This window comes from Polyodon spathula, chromosome 3 (assembly GCF_017654505.1).
Source record: "Polyodon spathula isolate WHYD16114869_AA chromosome 3, ASM1765450v1, whole genome shotgun sequence".
Lineage (NCBI taxonomy): Eukaryota > Metazoa > Chordata > Actinopteri > Acipenseriformes > Polyodontidae > Polyodon > Polyodon spathula.
This window is the reverse complement of record NC_054536.1, coordinates 44808475-44828345: the sequence shown is the minus strand read 5'-3', so window position 1 is coordinate 44828345 and position 19871 is coordinate 44808475. Positions and strand designations below refer to the sequence as shown.

General features: G+C 36.2%; 1 protein-coding gene across 1 annotated transcript in view; it reads right to left on the bottom strand.

The window, feature by feature from the left end:
• Positions 1–15947: 15947 nt before the first annotated feature.
• LOC121313122 (tomoregulin-1-like) overlaps positions 15948–19871 on the bottom strand; it is a 115101-nt gene continuing 111177 nt past the window's right edge. Inside the window, exon 10 of the mRNA XM_041245307.1 lies at positions 15948–16899. Coding sequence (XP_041101241.1) covers positions 16815–16899 — 85 coding nt within the window. The 3' untranslated portion in view covers positions 15948–16814. The remainder of the gene's footprint in view (positions 16900–19871) is intronic.

Genomic DNA, 19871 nt, shown 5'->3' with positions numbered 1-19871 from the left:
CTTTTATTTTTAAAGCAATTTAAAAATATTTTATTTTTTTATTTTATTTTTTAAGAAAAGATCTGATGTTGAAAAGAAAATATTTCTTTTTGCTCCAGTGTTCTTTCAGCCTCTGATATGTGGTTCTTTGTTTCACTACTGGAGATCAGGCACAGATGAGTATCAGTTCCAATAATTATATTTAGGGCTTCTGTTTTTCGTTTTTTATGAATTGTATTTTTCGGTGCTTATTTTTAGCTATTCTTGGGTTTATGTAAATCTTTTTTTTTTTTTCGGGGCTTTCGTTTTATATATTATATGAAATTAGTTTTTTTTCGGTATAGTAGTAATTTGACAGTACTTGTACACTTAAGTTGTACCTTCTTTCCTTTGCTGTCTTCACAACAAAATCCCAGCATACATTTCGCCACAATTCTGTTTTAAATCCTTCGTATTTTAACTGTAATACAGCTTTAAGTCCTGCTAACCAGCCTCCATCCTGATTGTAATCTCATTTTAAATCTCGCAAACAGAGTCTCCAATAGAAATGTAGTAATGTGTACTGTCACTCAGTAGTTGGGGCGGGTTTAAAGTATTCAGAACTAACCAATGATAGATACAAGTCAGGAAGGTGGGACATTGTGCAGCAGCACAGGGAAACGTATTTATTATTATTTTTGTAGTAGGTTTTATTTTTTTTAGTGGGAAAAGGGTAGTCAACATGAATTGATTAAACATTTCCACAGTTTTTACTGTGTTTTCCGGTGTTTATTGGCTAGCCACTGATTCATTTTTTTTTTTGTATCGGGGGTGTTTTATTGGGTTTTATCAGTTAAAATCGAAAATCAGAAGCTTAATTATAGTCCGACAATCGTTTGTAATCCCAGTGTTTAACTTTTGCTTCTCTTCACAGGTTCCAGAGGTAAGACATACAGGACAAAGCACTGTAAGTGGTCTTTGTAATTCCAGTACTTTGGAATAAAGTTCCTTTTCACATAAAGGTTGTCTGCTGTCTTTTGTTACAGTCTGTTTTTAAACCAGTTTAAACCAGTAAAGTAGTTGGTTCTCAGGTATTGCATGCCCAGTTGTAATGTTTGATATAACAGTCCTTTGAATTTAATTGAATTGAACTGAACACATAATAAAATGTTTTACAATGATCATTCTTTTTTTTATAATACTTCCAAGCCAGAGTGCATAAAACAAATGTCCTTGAAGTTTTTCAGTTCACCAAAACTTGTTAACACAAAGTATAACAGCCTTTTTGAAGCTTCGTCACACAGACAAGTTTAACTGTAGCAGATTTATTTTTACTTTACGAAATTTTCACCAAACACTCCCAGGCTTTTTTACGTAAGTGTCAAACTACCTCACTTTTCATTAGTTTTGTTTTCCTTTTGTTTCTGGGTCATGAATGTCATGCACAATAGACACTCTTAATCCAACAAGATTGCTTTGCCCAAGGATTCAAGTTGAGCTCATACGTTCCAGCAAACTGAGCTTCTGCTTCTTGTTTTTAAAAAGCACACAACTGTTACCATTAGCTCAGCAATACCATTTACCCACAATACACTGCTCTGTGTCATACTGCACAACTCTCTTATATCCCCTGAATTCCTGTTGTTTGTAATCAATTTACTCTTGGAAGTATGGGAATTGTAGTTTGTCCTTATTAAAGTTGTATGCTAACCCAGCTTTAACAAATACGTTGTTCAATTGCTAGTGTGACAATACTAGTTTGTTTTCGCTATGATCAAAATAATAGAAGCCCATCTTTTCTGTCATGGCCATCGTACAAACCTGCTTATTTGTCACACATCCTCCTTTCCAGCTCAAGCCTACTGGTTGGAACCGACTCTTTACCCTTACAATGCACCCTGCATTAGCGTTTTTTTTAAACCACTCCTGTGCTCGATACGGTTGGAGTTCTAAAAACCACTGTGCTACTTTCAGATTTTTTTCCTTATTTTCCTTCATCCACTTTAATGGTGAATGAACCAGAATGAATTTTCAATGTAGAAGATAATATATCAGACTTTCTATTGTCCAACAAACTGCCAAACACTCTTTCTCAACTATGACATATCTACTTTCTCTTGATAGTAACTTATGGCTTAGGCACATTATAGGGTGTTCTTCTCCATCGATTATCTGCAAGAGAACTGGTCCCACGCTCACCTCTGAAGCACGGTCTGAATTATAAGCGGTTTAGTGAAATCTGGTACTTTTAACACCAGCCCACTGCACAGGACATTTTTAAGCGTTTCAAATGATTTCTCCGTCATTTCCGTCCACTTTACCTTATTTGGTGCTGCTTTCCTTATCATTTCTGTTAGTGAAGCTGCAACCAAAGAGAAACCAGGCCCTACAGCCCCGTCTGTAGTATCCTGCTAAATTGAGAAAAGCCTTTACTTGCTTTTTTGTTTTGTAGTGTTGACCATTCTTTAACTGCATCTACCTTATTCATTTGTGGTTTAATTACTCTACTCCAAACAATTTCTCCTAAATATTTGGCTTCTGACAACCCCACAAAACATTTGTCTGGATTAGCTGTGAAAGAGACTTATCTTAGACTCTGTAAGATGGCATTTACTCTATTTAAATGAGTTTCCCAACTTTCTGAAAAGATCACAATATCGTCAAGGTAGGCAGAAGCATATATGCTGTATGGGGACTTTATCCATGAAACGTTGGAATGTAGCTGGGGCGCCATGGAGACTAAATGGCATAATCTTATATTGATATAAGCCACTGGGAGTAGAGAAAGCTGTTTTTTCTTTAGAGGCTGGACTTACAGGGATTTGCCAATATCCTTTTGTAAGATCTAGTGTTGTCAAATATTTAGCCTTTCCTAACCTTTCTATTAGTTCATCAACTCGCGGCATGGGATATGCACAGAATTTTGACAATTTGTTAATTTGTCGGAAATCATTGCAGAATCTCCAAGTCCTGTTACGTTTGGCAAACATTACAACTGGGCTAACCGGGGGGACTTGAAGATTCTTCGTTGATGTCTGTCTGTAACATGTTCTCAATTTCTTTCTCCTGGAGGAGGGGTTGCTATATTATGTTGTATAGCGCTTGTTCTACCTGGCAAATTTGAAAAAAAGTTCATTATTTTTGGCAACCAAGTTTATCACATTGTTTACTTGTTCTAAATTTAAATCTGGTCCTACATTTATCACAGGATTGTTAAGATCACTAACCTTGAGTGTTAGGGACTCTCATTCAATCTAAAGGTTTTAATAGGTTCACATGATAAATGTGTTCGGTTTTGAGTTTATCAGGTTGACTAATCTTATAATTTACAGGTCCTACTGCTTTGAGCACCTTGTATGGGTGATATTGGAGACCACAATTCTTTGAATGACCTGTGTGGTTGAAAAACCCATCATATTTGAGTTTCAATGTGCCCTGTGACTGCTGCTTGCAACAGCCTATAGAATTGATTAATTTTACTTTGTAAGGGTGAATGAAACCTGCTGAATAATGTTACGTTACCTTACGTCACAAAGTGATCCAGATACGAGCACCAGATCCATGTTCAAATTACCACTGAATGAGTGACATCACGAGACCCAGATATGGATTTAACTGCCTAGTTAAGTCTCTCTTGTCCCTTGGTTCACCTGTTAATACAGCTATGACCAAAAGTTTTGTATCACCCTATATAATTAACCAATTTTGTCCATAATGTCAAACTAAACCTGCTGAAAATGTTAGATTTCAATATCATTTTGTAGTTTATTTGATTACATCATGTTAAATAAAATACAAATTATGTTCATATAGGTTTTTTTTTCTTTTTAATTATGTCTCAGTCCTAAAATTCTAGGTGATGCAAAACTTTTAGCCATAGCTGTAGATTGTGTTTATTTTGCAGTAGCTGTTACTTTGATCACTGCATATGGGAGTGTGGTGGGGTACACCCCGCTCCTGTGCATATTTTGTGTTTTAACGTTGTTTTATTGTTATTATTGTTTTACAACATGGATGGGGTTAAAATGTCCTATCCAGCTAAAATTGTGAGAATGCGTGGTCGGCAGCTAGTGATAATTGACAGATTGACTGTCAGTCATGTGCATGAGAAAGCCTGTGCAGAAAGTGGTCGAGGGATAAACTAGGCAATTGATAATCAGTTAATCCCTCAACCACAATGTAAAAACAAGCAGCTTTTACTGGTCAGGGTTGGGTGTTTAGGGAGTAAGAAGGAGAGAGGGGAAATGTAAAATATATACAATTGGTACTCGTGCTGGACTAGGACCAGCACGATACTTGTTGGTCTGTTTTGCTGGTTTATTGTGTCTGTTTATTTTGGCCACTGTGCCATTTTGTTTTGTGTGAAGTGTTTTATTTAAACGTTTTATTTATTAAATAGGTGCAGCAGAGCTTCATCCCGCCCTACTGGTGTCTGTTTACTTTCTGGTCTGACGTCACCACCAAGCCATCCTGTTCGTCAGGAGTCAGCCAACAGAAAGCTGAAGACAAAGCAGCTGAGAACTTAAATATACATACAATGCCAACCCTTTGCAGTCCATTTATTCTGGGGCTGTCAGCCTGGTCAGGTCCAATTAATTGTTGCGAACAAAATAAAATTTCAGAACACGTGTTGAAATAGTGACTTGCTTTGCAACCTTTGTGGTCCTAAATCGGACCAGGTCCAACAGTACAATTTTCCCTTTCCAGTCCGACGTTGGACACTGTCCGACATCATCAAAAAGATATAAATCACAGGTCTCTAGTTGTTTTTTCTCTGGAAAAAGCTGAGAAAACCTTTCAATGGCCGAATGAACCCGAAAAAAAGGCGTATCTCATAGCCCCATGCACTACAGAGATAACATGGACATAACAAAGGAGATAGCTGCTTCTGCATCCAGCGCTCAAAGAATATCACAGACATTTGCAGAGCTTTTTGAGATGTTATAGCAATAAAATAATGACTTGGATTGCAATATTGAGGAGTTTGGTGATAAAACGAGTGATCAAGAGAGGTCTATAAAGAGGTACAAGTATGTGAAAAATACAGATAACAAGGAAGGGGTGGGGCTTGGCTGAAGATACAGTACTGAGTGTCCTTTTGCGATTCAATGCCATTTAAACCTGCTTTACTCTGAAAAATATACATTTTTAACATTGTGTGTAAAATAAACAGTGCGTGTGAAAATAAATTGGACCTGACGTGCCTGACAAGCAATGAATAAATGGACTGCAAAGGGTTAAAACAAGTAACAAAGCAGTGCAAGTCCAAAGGGTGCCCTATACAAAGACAATGGTACAAACATTTTGAACAAAAAAACTTAAAATATATAGATAAAAAGAAACATATTCACAAAATTGTAGCTTTTGCTTGAATATATTGGCTTTAGAATAATCAGACAGGCACAAAACTTTTTACAAATCAATTACACACTACTAACAAAAAACTAAATAAAAAAAATAACTAAACTATTTTTATTTTTTTCAATTTTATAACTATTTATATCAGATGAGGTTTGCAAACAAAAAAAGACATTTACACTGACAGAAATTATCTGTATGTGTTCATGTAAGGTACCTTTCAAAACAGTCTCCTGGGTGTAACCCTGGCTGCCTTGAGCAGGTTTTGCAGAACCATAGAGTCTCTCTACTCCCCCTTTTTGTCTTTGTCACTGCATTCTTTGGTGCTCTTCGATTCATTTTTGGCAATAAAATGTGTCTTTGCGTTCAGTCTTTCTTCTCTGTCTGTTGATGATGGGCGACCATGTTTTCTTGAGCCAGGGTTGCACACATCTCCCACCAGTTGTACCAGTATGGCTTTCCTGAAGGTTTTATAGTGAACAGGTAGCTGTCCTGATTCTACCTTCCACCAAGCATAGCTGGCACAGTAGTGATCCGCCCAATCGACTGCACACATCTTGCAGATAACTGAAGGCTTGTCCAACTCTTCAATTGCTCCTCTATTGATGGTGCGCTGTACCTTCTCATCATGAGCACTAGTCTTTTGTCTTTCCATCCTAGCACCACGACCTTGTTGCCCTTGCTGAATGAGATAGTCTTGTTTTTTGTTTAGTTTGAGTCCTTGCTTCACTGGTACAGGCAATCCTCTTATGTTGGCCATTACTGTTCCAGTAAGGTGGATTTATTTATTTTTAGCAGTTCGTAACATGTGTAAACTCTGTCTGTAAAGAAATGAAAGGCATGTCCATTTGTTGTCTGCAGCAATGTTTCACACAGGTGAAGAACAATTATTGATGAAAATTGCATGTCAGGTCTCAGCAGGGAGTCTGTTATTGGGCTACCAAACTAAGGAACAATTGTAGAGACATAATCAGTTTTACAGTCAGCCAAAACAAACACATGCATCCCCTACTTGATAGGCTTCTGAGGATTGTAGCACTTGAAGATAATCCTTCCTTTGAAGCCAATGACCTCTCATCAATGCAAACGTCTCTACCTGGGATAAATAGCTCACCACATTTTGTGTCTATGTAGCTGACCACATTCCTGACCTTTTGTCCTCTGCTAAAAAAAGCAGCCTGAGGCACCTGGATGGGGGGAGGGCAATGGTGCAGCATCCAAAAGATCTGTAAGAAACGTGATCTCTTGAATATACCTTTGAAAAACTGTATTCTGTCAGCCCATTCATCTGAGAAATATTCTTTTATGTACCTTTTTTTTACATTGTACCATATTCAGCACAACAACAAAAAAATTCCTTCATCTCTGGTAACATAACAGGTTTCCAGGAGTTCCACATAGAACTAGAAGTTGCAGGCAACTTTAATGCTTCCAAGGGGCCTGTTGCACAAAACTGGTTTATAGAGTTATCCTGATAACTTCCAGTTTTAATTGTGAAAGTCAGGCTTGCACAAAACAAGATAATAATAACTCAGGCTTAAAAGCATGGTATCATATCACGGTTAAATAAACCTGCTTCAGAGAAGGATAACTAAGATTAATCCTGACTTTTAAAACTGAAAAAAAATGAATAAATAAATAAATGGTGTCACCTTTTATACCGAGAGTGGTAGATGTTGGTGCTATAATTATAAGAAGGGCTTTTGTGGGGAGAGGGTGTTTAGTGATCGCCAGGACCTGATTAATAATCCAGATTCCACCCTGTATGAGCGATACCATTTCTCTAGATAGTATCCTGTACCTGGCGGATCTCTTAAGACCCTTCCTTGAGCAACCAACCTGACAGAGCAGAGCCCTTACCCATATACAGGTACTCTGCATAGGTCTAAGATTTATAGCCTGTGGAACATTTTTGTATACAGTCGGCGATGCCGAAAATCTTAATAAGACAACGATATGCAGAGCTATAAGGAAAGTATACCTTGCACTGAAGAAGTCACTGCCAGTCTTCATGAAATTTCCTCTACATGGTCCAGTGAAGCGGAGCAAGGAGATGTTATGTGCTATTGCAGGTATTATTATAATGTATATTTAATGTTTTTGTCCATATACATCTATATAATACATATTTTTTATTTTTCATTAAATTTTTTATACAGTGATATATAATATATATATATATATATATATATATATATATATATCTATATATATATATATAATATATATATATATATATATTTATTTCGGGCCCCTTACATGTGTACTTGAGTACTCACAATGAACTGTATATGTTGCATATGAAATGCGCAAAGTCGAAAAGTGTTTTTTTGGTTTGTTTTGTTTTGGTTAAAAAAAATTATTAATATTATCATACGTTGAAACTAAAATGTGTTGCTTGGAAGCAAAACAAAAAAACAAAGTCGCCCTTAATAAAGATTACCATGACAACACACTCAAACAGTTGGTACCATGCGCATAGATAGAAACATTAACCTGGCTTGAGTTATCTAGATTAATTTAAACTATCTATCTATGTTCTTGCAACAGAGTTAGCCTGCTAAGTTATATCCTGTTAACTCAAACCAGACAACTTCAACTAAACCTAGCTTTTTTAAACCACTTTTGTGCAATAGGCACCTGGAGTTTACAGCAGAACAAGATATCATATGAAAATTTTGTTCATTGGAAAGCCTCATTTTACAGTGTGTGTTTTTTGTAGGATAACGGTTAGTATTTTATAAATGTTGATTTAGTATTTATTTTGATTACTACTTGTGATTAGTTGTAATAGAGTGCATTGCACGCGCTGTGGAACTTTCAGCTGCATATTTTAAATACCTGGCTGTCAAATTTCTGTACAGTGATGTTATGAATATAAAAATAATAAATATAAAATATATATTATGATATAATATTTATATATAAAAAAAATCTATTTTTTTTACAAAAAAGTCAAGTCACTAATATATATATATATATATATATATATATATATATATATATATATATATATATATATATATATATATATATATATATATATATATTCGTATTATTGATTTACTATTAGATTTATTATTAGTGTTAAACAGTATGTGCTGCAGGGTAAGGCAATAGGGATGGGTCAGTATACCGTTTTTTTGGTTTACCACGGTTTAGGTACATTACGGTATTAATGCTGTTACTTTAATTCTACACTGCAATTATCTCAATTCCTTTATATAACGGTTAACACATTTTTCAACTGCAAACACACTTCTTCTAAATCAAGTGATGGTATTTGCAGCCTTAGCAAGTTGTCTGAGGAAGTTGGCTTTCTGTGAACTTTTGAAGGAAACAGTCAACAACACAGAACACATGTTTCAATTGCTGCGTTCTGTTACCCAGAGCTTGCTGCACCGACTGCTCTTGGCTGCTGTCTTTCTGACGTCACATGCAGCTTTTAGAGAAACGCCTTCTCCAAACCTTGCAGCTCAGTACACATTTACAACGTGCTATATTTACATTTGTCTGGATTATCAGCAGTCAGTTTAATGTAATTGATTAACATTAACTTTATTGTAAAATTATACATGACTTATCACAGACTTAGTACACTATGTTTGTTTAAATTATTTATTTATTTATTTAATATAGCGTTGACAAGGCTGTTCACGGTTTCATTGTATAATGATAAAATGTCATTCACCTCTGCTAACAAGGTGGTAGCAGTAATTTTAGTGGTTATTTGCATCACGATTAGCAGGTCACTCATGATCTTTGCATTGTCCCTTTGGTTCACAGCCGTAGCCAGCCTCCCGCAGTAACATTTCAAAGCTGCGCTGGGCTATGCAGAATCTGCACAGATTTCTGTGGGTGTTGAGTGACGTCTACAGTGCATCTCCGTGATTCTGTGCAGCACTGTGCAGAACTGCGGAAATCTGCGCTATAAGAACACGACTAATGTCTCAAATAAAATTAACAGACCTGTGACTGCAGCAGGATAGCCTGCTTCTCAACGTAGTTTTGTTTAAACAAGTTATAACGGTATTCGAATTTTCTTAGGTAAGCAAAGAAATCTTTTTTTTTTTTTACAAACTCCACATGTGTAATAATCGTTGGAATCTTACTTGTGCAATGTCATAACTAACGTGTAGCCTTAAATCCAATAACACATTTTAGTATTAATACTTTTTTTTCTATACAGTACTGTGCAAAAGTTTTAGGCAGATGTGAAAAAAATCTTGTTAAATAAGAATGCTTTCAAAAATAGACATGTTAATAGATTATATTTATCAATTAACTAAATGCAAAGTGAGTGAACAGAAGAAAAATCTAAATCAAATCCATATTTGGTGTGACCCCCTTTGCCTTCAAAACAGCATCAATTCTTCTAGGTACACTTGCACAAAGTCAGGGATTTTGTAGGCATATAGTCAGGTGTATGATTAAACAATTATACCAAACAGGTGCTAATGATTATCAGTTCAATATGAAACAAAATCATTAATTGAAACAGAAACAGCTGTGTAGGAGGAAAAAAACTGGATGAGGAACAGCCAAACTCAGCTAACAAGGTGAGGTTGCTGAAGACAGTTTACTGTCAAAAGTCACACACCATGGCAAGACTGAGCACAGCAACAAGACACAAGGTAGTTACACTGCATCAGCAAGGTCTCTCCCAGGCAGAAATTTCAAGGCTGACAGGGGTTTCCAGATATGCTGGCCAAGCTCTTTTGAAGAAGCACAAAGAAATGTTGAGGACCGTAGATGCAGTGGTCAACCAAGGAAACTTACTGCAGCAGATGAAAAACACATCATGCTTACTTCCCTTCGCAATCGGAAGATGACCAGCAATGCCGTCAGCTCAGAATTGGCAGAAAACAGTGGCACCCTGGTACACCCATCTACTGTCTGGAGAAGTCTGGTCAGAAGTGGCCTTCATAGAAGACTTGCGGCCAAAAAGCCATACCTCCGACGTGGAAACAAGGCCAAGCAACTCAACTATGCACGAAAACACAGGAACTGGGGTGCAGAAAAATGGCATCAGGTGCTCTGGACTGATGAGTCAAAATTTGAAATATATGGCTGTAGCAGAAGGCAGTTTGTTCGTCGAAGGGCTGGACAGCAGTACACGAATGAGTGTCTGCAGGCAACAGTGAAGCATGGTGGAGGTTCTTTGCAAGTTTGGGGCTACATTTCTTCAAATGGAGTTGGGGATTTGGTCAGAATTAATGGTCTCCTCAATGCTGAGAAGTACAGGCAGATACTTATCCATCATGCAATACCATCAGGGAGGCATCTGATTGACCCCGAATTTAGTCCTGGAAGTGATGGTATGGCCCCCACAGAGTCCTGATCTCAACATCATCGAGTCTGTCTGGGATTATATGAAGAGAGAGAAGCAACTGAGGCTGCCTAAATCCACAGAAGAACTGTGGTTAGTTCTCCAAGATGTTTGGGCCAACCTACCTGCCGAGTTCCTTCAAAAACTGTGTGCAAGTGTACCTAGAAGAATTGATGCTGTTTTGAAGGCAAAGGGTGGTCACACCAAATATTGATTTGATGTAGATTTTTCTTCTGTTCACTCACTTTGCATTTTGTTAATTGATAAATATAAACTATTAACATGTCTATTTTTGAAAGCATTCTTACTTTACAGCATTTTTTCACACCTGCCTAAAACTTTTACATAATATTGTACATATTTTATTTATCGGTTGAAAAAATAAACAACTCATCTCTGCTCTTAAATAATAACCTGGGGTACATGTTTGTGTTAAGCAATAAGACTGATCATTTCCCAATTCTTTTTACTGTCAGCTAAACAAAGTATTTATCTATCTATTTATTTATTTATTTAATTAATTTTATATGTTAAAATGTTTTAACAAACTACCATGCAAAATTTATACCGTCCCATCCCTATAAGGCAGTATCATTTTTATCAGGAAATATGTTTTCATGATCATAAGGGGCCCTCTTGTAGTGAACTTTAGAATGGAGTCTTTTTTCTGAATGTGAAAGTAAATATCTGTTTTTGTACACATCCTATGAACGCTGTCAATGTGCTATATGCAATTAACAACAAATCTAAGTGTTTGCAATCAGTGGTAATAGCAGCTACTCGATGGTTTTAATGACAATATAACTAACTTATTTTGTATCTGACCTGCCCACTCCCACAGTCGTCAGTGGTAAATGCAAATTAATATTTGATCACTGAGACAAATTTTGGTCGCGCACATTTGCAAATTTGAGCCGTGTTTAACACAGATCTGTACATTCTACTGTGCCCCCAGCATTTCAATAATGCTTTACATTACATCGATTGATCCACAAAATGGCGACTTAGGTAGACCCCTAATTATAACTATCACTGTAGTTATGAAACAAAAAATAATGTAGACCCCATATCAATAGTATTCTTGTCAGTAGTGTACACACTCACTTCATTTCTGTATATTGACAGAACAGTGTTAAATCAGACCTGATTTCTCTCTAAACACAGCCCAATCAATATAAATTAAAATAGTATAACTGAGATCTCTCAAAAATATTAACATCCTCCCAAAATCATATTTATGGTAGCCTTACAGAATAAAACAAATTTTGTGCATACTAAGCCATTGTAAAACTTTTGACTGAAGACTTTGAATTTTCCCATTAACACTTGTCAACACATTTCTACAGTAAGTTTATACTAGAAACACCTTAAAACATACAAATAACCAAATGAACATCGTATTAAACATATCTGTCAGCTTACCTGCAAAGACGTGGTGTTCGGGCTTCAATTTACAATACAAACTCTTATATATAAGTATTAATCCATGCACTTATGTTTTTTTTTTTTTTTATTATTATTATTTTTTTTTTAAACGAAGTTGCAGATTTAAGTACTATACTATTACTGTAAAGGAAACAAAGCATAACACTGTCAATCAACCAGAGTAGAATGAAGTATATAAGAACATAAGAAAGTTTACAAACGAGAGGAGGCCATTCGGCCCATCTTGCTCGTTTGGTTGTTAGTAGCTTATTGATCCCAAAATCTCATCAAGCAGCTTCTTGAAGGATCCCAGGGTGTCAGCTTCAACAACATTACTGGGGAGTTGATTCCAGACCCTCACAATTCTCTGTGTAAAAAAGTGTCTCCTATTTTCTGTTCTGAATGCCCCTTTTTCTAAACTCCATTTGTGACCCCTGGTCCTTGTTTCTTTTTTCAGGCTGAAAAAGTCCCTTGGGTCGACACTGTCAATACCTTTTAGAATTTTGAATGCTTGAATTAGGTCGCCACGTAGTCTTCTTTGTTCAAGACTGAACAGATTCAATTCTTTTAGCCTGTCTGCATATGACATGCCTTTTAAGCCCGGAATAATTCTGGTCGCTCTTCTTTGCACTCTTTCTAGAGCAGCAATATCTTTTTTATAGCGAGGTGACCAGAACTGAACACAATATTCAAGATGAGGTCTTACTAGTGCATTGTACAGTTTTAACATTACTTCCCTTGATTTAAATTCAACACTTTTCACAATGTATCCGAGCATCTTGTTAGCCTTTTTTATTGCTTCCCCACATTGTCTAGATGAAGACATTTCTGAGTCAACAAAAACTCCTAGGTCTTTTTCATAGATTCCTTCTCCAATTTCAATATCTCCCATATGATATTTATAATGTACATTTTTATTTCCTGCGTGCAGTACCTTACACTTTTCTCTATTAAATGTCATTTGCCATGTGTCTGCCCAGTTCTGAATCTTGTCTAGATCATTTTGAATGACCTTTGCTGCTGCAACAGTGTTTGCCACTCCTCCTACTTTTGTGTCGTCTGCAAATTTAACAAGTTTGCTTACTATACCAGAATCTAAATCATTAATGTAGATTAGGAATAGCAGAGGACCTAATACTGATCCCTGTGGTACACCGCTGGTTACCACACTCCATTCTGAGGTTTTTCCTCTAATCAGTACTTTCTGTTTTCTACATGTTAACCACTCCCTAATCCATGTACATGCGTTTCCTTGAATCCCAACTGCGTTCAGTTTGAGAATTAATCTTTTGTGCGGGACTTTGTCAAAAGCTTTCTGGAAATCTAAATAAACCATGTCATATGCTTTGCAATTATCCATTATGGATGTTGCATCCTCAAAAAAGTAGTGCTTGCTCTTCATAAAGCTTCCCAACAAAAAAAATATATATAGGTTACTTTAAAGTAGGCTAGTTGTCTTTGTATACTGTATGTTATTGTAAAATAATATCACGGTTTCCACTGTAATTACTGTATTAGCGTAGCCAGCCACAAACAATGGCGGATTTAAAGATTTCTTTTTTACTGTTTACAACGGCACAGCTGTCACCGGTGGTCGGAATGTTAATTGCATGTACCCAGTGGTGAAAATGTGTCATTACAATGTAAAAATGGACAAAACTGGCATGTCATCCATATTGTTTCATGTAACAACTTTTTTAGAAGACATAGTACATAGATAATGTATAGCCAAAAAATCAAGTCAATCGGCCAAAGGGTTCATGAGGAGTTGTCGTTTAAGTGTTTTACGCTAAATCTAATACAAAAGTCACACCATGTGACCTAAAAAAAATCCTTAATAAGAATTAATGTTGGACACGAGTGGCCTAAGTATAAAAGTATAAAAGTATAAAACTACTATTTAGCGTTCAAAAGAAGACTTGAAAATTGTCCAAAATTTTCAGTAAATTCAAAATGGCTGCCACACCATGTCACCAAAGGCTGCCATATTGCACAAAGTTCCATAGTCCTCTACATTTGTGCCAAATTTCGTGAGTTTTGGTGGTGGTTCAAAAGTTATAGGCATTTGTAACTTTTTGGAGGCAGAAAATAAATAATAATAATAATAATAATAATAATAATAATAATAATAATAATAATAATCCTTACATAAGAAATATAATGCCGAAGGGCTTCCCAAAATAGGCTTCCCGGCCATTCTGGCCTGGAAGCCTAATTATGACGCAGCGGTCATAGTTTTACACTTGCATATCTATTGGTTTAATTTACAATTTTAGAAAAAAAAAGCGTTAGTGAAAAAAAAAATAAAAGTTGAAAAAACTCTAGTGCAGTCTTCAAAGTAGTACTTTCTTGATATCCTTATTTTCACAGTAAATAGGAGTTTTGTGAAAGCATCTGTCCTTACTGATGCAAGTCTCCATTTGTCCTCTGGTTCGTGATAACTTTCCTCAGATTCCTCAGTAGGTGAAAAATGTACTTCCTTGTCACTAGATCAAAATCATCTTCCAAACTGCTTTTGTCTGTACTTTCTGCTTCATTTGTGCTTCATTTTCTGCTTCATCATTTGTGCAAGTTCTTCAGGCTGCCTTGACTTTCTCTGCCTGCTCTGTGCCATGTTTTCTTTGTGTGTCTCAGTCTGTCTGTTCAATTCGGCTTTGCTCAGCTTGTAAATGGTCTATTCGGTTGTCTCCGCCTTCTTTCCGATCAGAGATGATTAGGGAACGACTTGTCTCAGCTTTTTTCAGCTTAAACGTAACACAGGCTGTGTTAGGTCGTGGTTTTCGGCAAATGTCAGACAGAGTCCGACAATGGACCGGAAAGGGATTTTTGCGATGTGGAACCAGGTCCGACATAGGACTGCAAAATGTTAATTATTAATATCAGTAATTTAGTTTTTGATAATGGAATTTGGGTGTGTACATGGTTTGCAAGGAGGCGAGCAAAAACATGTTAATATATGTACAAACTTTATGTGAACTATCACAAATCCTATTACCCATTAAATTAAATGGCAAACCACCAGACATTTTAGCAACATAAGGCTAACTTTGGAAGTTCTGGGTTTAACACATAAGCCCCAACATTAATGAAAACTTAGAGAACATAAGGTGGAATTGAGTAATCATTAAAATATGCTGATAGTATGGATCACACTAGATATGTAGTCCTTTGAAACAGTGGGAGTTGTACAACACCTGTAACATGCACAAATTATTTGCTAATTAAATGCCACCCCTGATATTATTTCTGTCATCTTCTTTATATTGTTTCAGTCACAATGGGCAAGATGGCAGATATGTCAAGCTTTGAAAACGTTCGTCAGATTACACAGATGGGCCTGATGGAGACCACTGGCCTTACAGTAGGGCTGGCCAGAGTACGAAACGAGTTCGAAATTGTTTAATTGAACCACTTAAACCTTCAAACCCTAAAGCTGTTGTAAAACCTGAAGTGGAATGACCCTATGGGACCATGACTGGCACCCCCTATGCAAGAGATTGAAAATACTGAACTTGAATATGACTGACACACACACCAGATACATAGAAAAAAATAAATAAATAAAAAACACCACCAAAAAAAGTGTTGATGTTTTAATTTTTATTGTTTGGGACAAAAAAAAGAAAAAAGCTAGACTATCAAAGGTCCTACATGCAGATTATTTAATGACAAGTCAAACAACACACATTCTACTCACTTTTTTTTTTACACAAGTAGAATATTACCTTCAATTAACTACAATTAGATGAAATCAGACAAAATCGTCTTCTTTAGAATTGGTAAGTATTTAATTTAAAAGTTAGGCATTAATAGGTCTGGACTCAACAAAAAACTTCCTCAAGTTTCACCCATATCAATACTATAAAATGTGGCTCAATACCATGTTATAACACATAAAGCCTACCGCAAGCGTTTGGTAATAAACGCTGTACCTCCTTCAGTTTAACAGTGGTAAAAGAAGGCTGTATTACCGGAGACTTATTTTGAATTCAAAGTTTACACAGAACTTAATTACATATTCTAAAGACATACCCCTTTTTGTGGCCCTCTCATCCACAGGCACTACCATATTTCTGCATTGCTGCTAATTTTACACTTAAGGACTATTCAAATACAGATACAGTGTTGGAATTACAAAGATGGTAGTGCTCAGATGTAAGCCACAAAACAGACTGAAACAGATTTTCATTAAATTACAACTACTTCACAGAACAGTTTCACAAGTCATGCGATATGCAGTGTCTAGAAAAAAAAAACATAAAAAGCTAAGTATTTTCAAAATAAATTATATAACTAATGAAACAGTGTGTTCTTTATTTTTTTTTCCCATCGTAAAGATAAACTGCAAATATCTTCACCTCTCTGGTTCATGCCTCAATCGTAAAAGCTGCACTAGGTATTGTACGCCGCGTCCACACTGGTGAAGTCGTTGAGTGTTTCCATGGAGTGAAGAGTAAGTATTTTACATTACCATGTGATACCGGGTATGCAAACCAGAGCTGCCGTCTTCAAAACTATGCAAAACAAAAGCTGTGATGTTTTTTTTTTTTTTTTTTGTTATTTTGTTAACTTTTTTCAAACAGTCAGTAGCTGTTAAAAAAGCTAAAAGTTGTTCACTGCGTAATGCAAACTGTAAATGTCAAGAAAGAAAAAAATAAGGTCCCTGAAATAAATATCTTCAAATCTTAAGAATGAAAAACAAAATGTACTTCACATGGTAGGAAAAGGTATCAAAAACAGCGTGCTACACCATTCTGGAAGATGTGTCTGCAGTAAAATGTCCGAGATTTTGCTTTTGCCGACGCCCTCTGTTGTTTTTGGGACATTTTCTGTAAATAAAAAAGGAAAACAAATTGGCAAGGTGTATATTGTTCTTTTTTGCAGTATGTCTACTACAGTATAATTCACGTAATAACATACTTAGCATTCTGAGTACCAGTGCGCTGATAGTTTATCAATTTTATGGTATTCATTTAGCGCAGGGGTAGAGAAGCTACCTGTTATATGTACAATTAAAGGCTTTATTTGGCCCTTCCTGTCTATGTCTTTGTACACTTATAGAACTACAGTGTGGATATTAACAGTTTGGGTAACTGAATCACTTTTAGAGTGTCATTTTTATCTACTGCACTGCAACTGTGTATCAAATTTCCTTTAGTATATGTTTACTTAATTGCTGGGAAAACAGTTGTAGCATCAGAGTGGGTAATAATATAATTCTGTGTATGAAATGAACCGAATTGAAATATATGGGGGGGGGGGGGGGGGGGCATATCAGAGGACCAATTGAGAACAAGGGGCAATCTAGGAATGAGAACAACCAATGAGAAACACCCCATGTGGACTTGGGCACAGCCCAAAATAAACAAACTGACCAATCACAGCGTGGAAGTGAGAATCACAAAAGCAGCAGCGTGACTTTCAAAGGACGTGCTGCCCACACATGGAACTAATGGGAGCATAAATTCTTAAATTCACAGAAGGAGAATACCTCTACGAACTACACAACTTTCCAATGGCAATGCATTATCTGAACTGAGCTACGTCTGATCAACGGAACTGTTTGCAGTTGAAAAACTGCCGACAACAAAGATAATGCTGCAAGACTTGGAAATCAACAAGGTGATCTCCATTTGAAAACAACTATTTGTTTATTGCAAAACGATGAAATACAGTGTGTACAGCAAAGTACTGTCTTCATAGGAACTTCGGATCCAGAGAGCTGCAGTATTCATCAACAAAGCAGATTAACTTCTTTGTTGAAAATCGTATTCAGCATATTGTGGATAAACTGTTCTAGGAATAGAATATAACTTCCTGTTTCAAGTGTGTAAGAATGTATTTTGTTTGTTGAAATGTGCAACTCAAAGGAGTTGCAACTCAATGCAGAGAATTTGATCATTGCCTATTGAATTTATAATCAATTGAGGTCGATAACATATTATTAGTTTGCTACATCATGTCTAAACTACAATAATACTGTAAAACTAATTTGCTAAATTAGGTACTGGAATGTTAGCTTCCGTTCTAAATAGGAAGTTGAATTAATTCCTGCGCAAATTGTTATGGATTACAACGAGAAACGGGTATTGAAAATACTAATGCAAAGTAGACACTTGGTGTGATCAGCCATAATTAATATTAGTATATTAACCTGTATGCTAATGATGTTATGGTTGTTATAATCATTTGACTATGAAATGAACTGTATGCTATTCACGCATATCTCTAACCAATAGCCTTTCCTTTCTGTAATATTAAATTAGCTAAACAAACTATTGTTTTATATTTCTGACACATTGTGTGACTGTCGGTTATTGTCGAAGGGAATCAGAGCTCTACATGATCCAGAAATTAAATATGGTATGTCTCATTTCTTACATTTTGACGTTCCTGAGAGGGTGACTAGAGACTAATTTATATTTAAATAAATCGTATAAATAATTCACTACACAGTAAATAACAAGCAAAGAAACCTCACAGTAAAATAGCTTTATTTTAAACAAGTTAAACACAGGTGCATTTCGACACAATTACTTTTTCAAGGGAATCATGAGTCTGTGGTAGCTTTACTAATTACTGATTAACGGAATTTGCAGCCTTGCACCATGATTTGGGACTGTTCTTATTGAATTTGCAGCGCAGTCTGTTTGTCTGCTGGCAAAACACAGTAGCCATGCACTAGATGACTTGGACCAGTTTAAAGATCTGAAGATGAAGATTTAATGATCTACTCTTTCTGTCTATGGTAACTACAAAACAATCTTTCTGTCTATTATTTCTGTCTATGGTAACTACATCACAAAAATATAAAGAACAAAACTGGTCAGACTAAAGCACATTAACAAAACATATTTTAGCAACTGCACACCTTTAGAATTATTCAAAGCATAAACACGTGACAAGTATAAATCTCATTTGCTTTTCTATATCATGATTTCCAATGTTTTTCTTTAAAGGTCAGGTCAAATGTGAAACTGCTGTAGACCCACAATGGTTGAAAAAAGTTCCTTTCTAGTGGGAAGTAAAGATCTAAAGGTATTCTGCTCACACATCAGGTGGGGGTGATAGTAAATAAATCTAAAAGGCACTGGAAAGCATTAACATTAAACAGTACCCATGAGTATGCCAATCTAAAAGATGCAGGGTTGAGCCAGACCATTTATTCTCAGATTGCAGACTGCCGATATCTTAATGAGCTTGGGGTCTAGTACTCTGGATCAAGGCTGGTCTCTGTCCTGGAAATAGTACCCAGACTTCGGAATCTGCAGTTCAGCGCTCTCACACACTTATAACAAACAAAGCAAACCCAACATGGGAACAAACAAAAGGTTTAAATAAAATACATAATTTAAACACAAACTATTTGAAACACAAGAAATTACACCAAAGCTTCAGCTATCTTGGTGTTCTTTCTCTCTCTCTCTCTCTCTCTCTCTCTCTCTCTCTCTCTCAGGATTGTGCATTGTGGGAGGGGCGTGAGTGTGAGTTGTTGCCAGTCGGCACTCACTGCATTATTTTGAGTTTTGAATCTTTCACTTTTGTTATTTACTTATTTATTTATTTCCATATTATTCATTTATTTATTTATTTATATCATAAATTAATAGGCTTGCGGAACCCGATGGGTTCTCGGTCTGGCGGTATGAGTGGTTTAACCATGGCTTCAGGTGTATTCCTGATAGCTCTGTCTCTGTGGAAGAGGTACTGTTAGTGGTGGGAGAAATGGCTAGGTTTGATAATATTAAATCTGCTTCGAGGATGAATAAGGACCTTGTTGTTTTCCTGAGTCAGGAGCGAT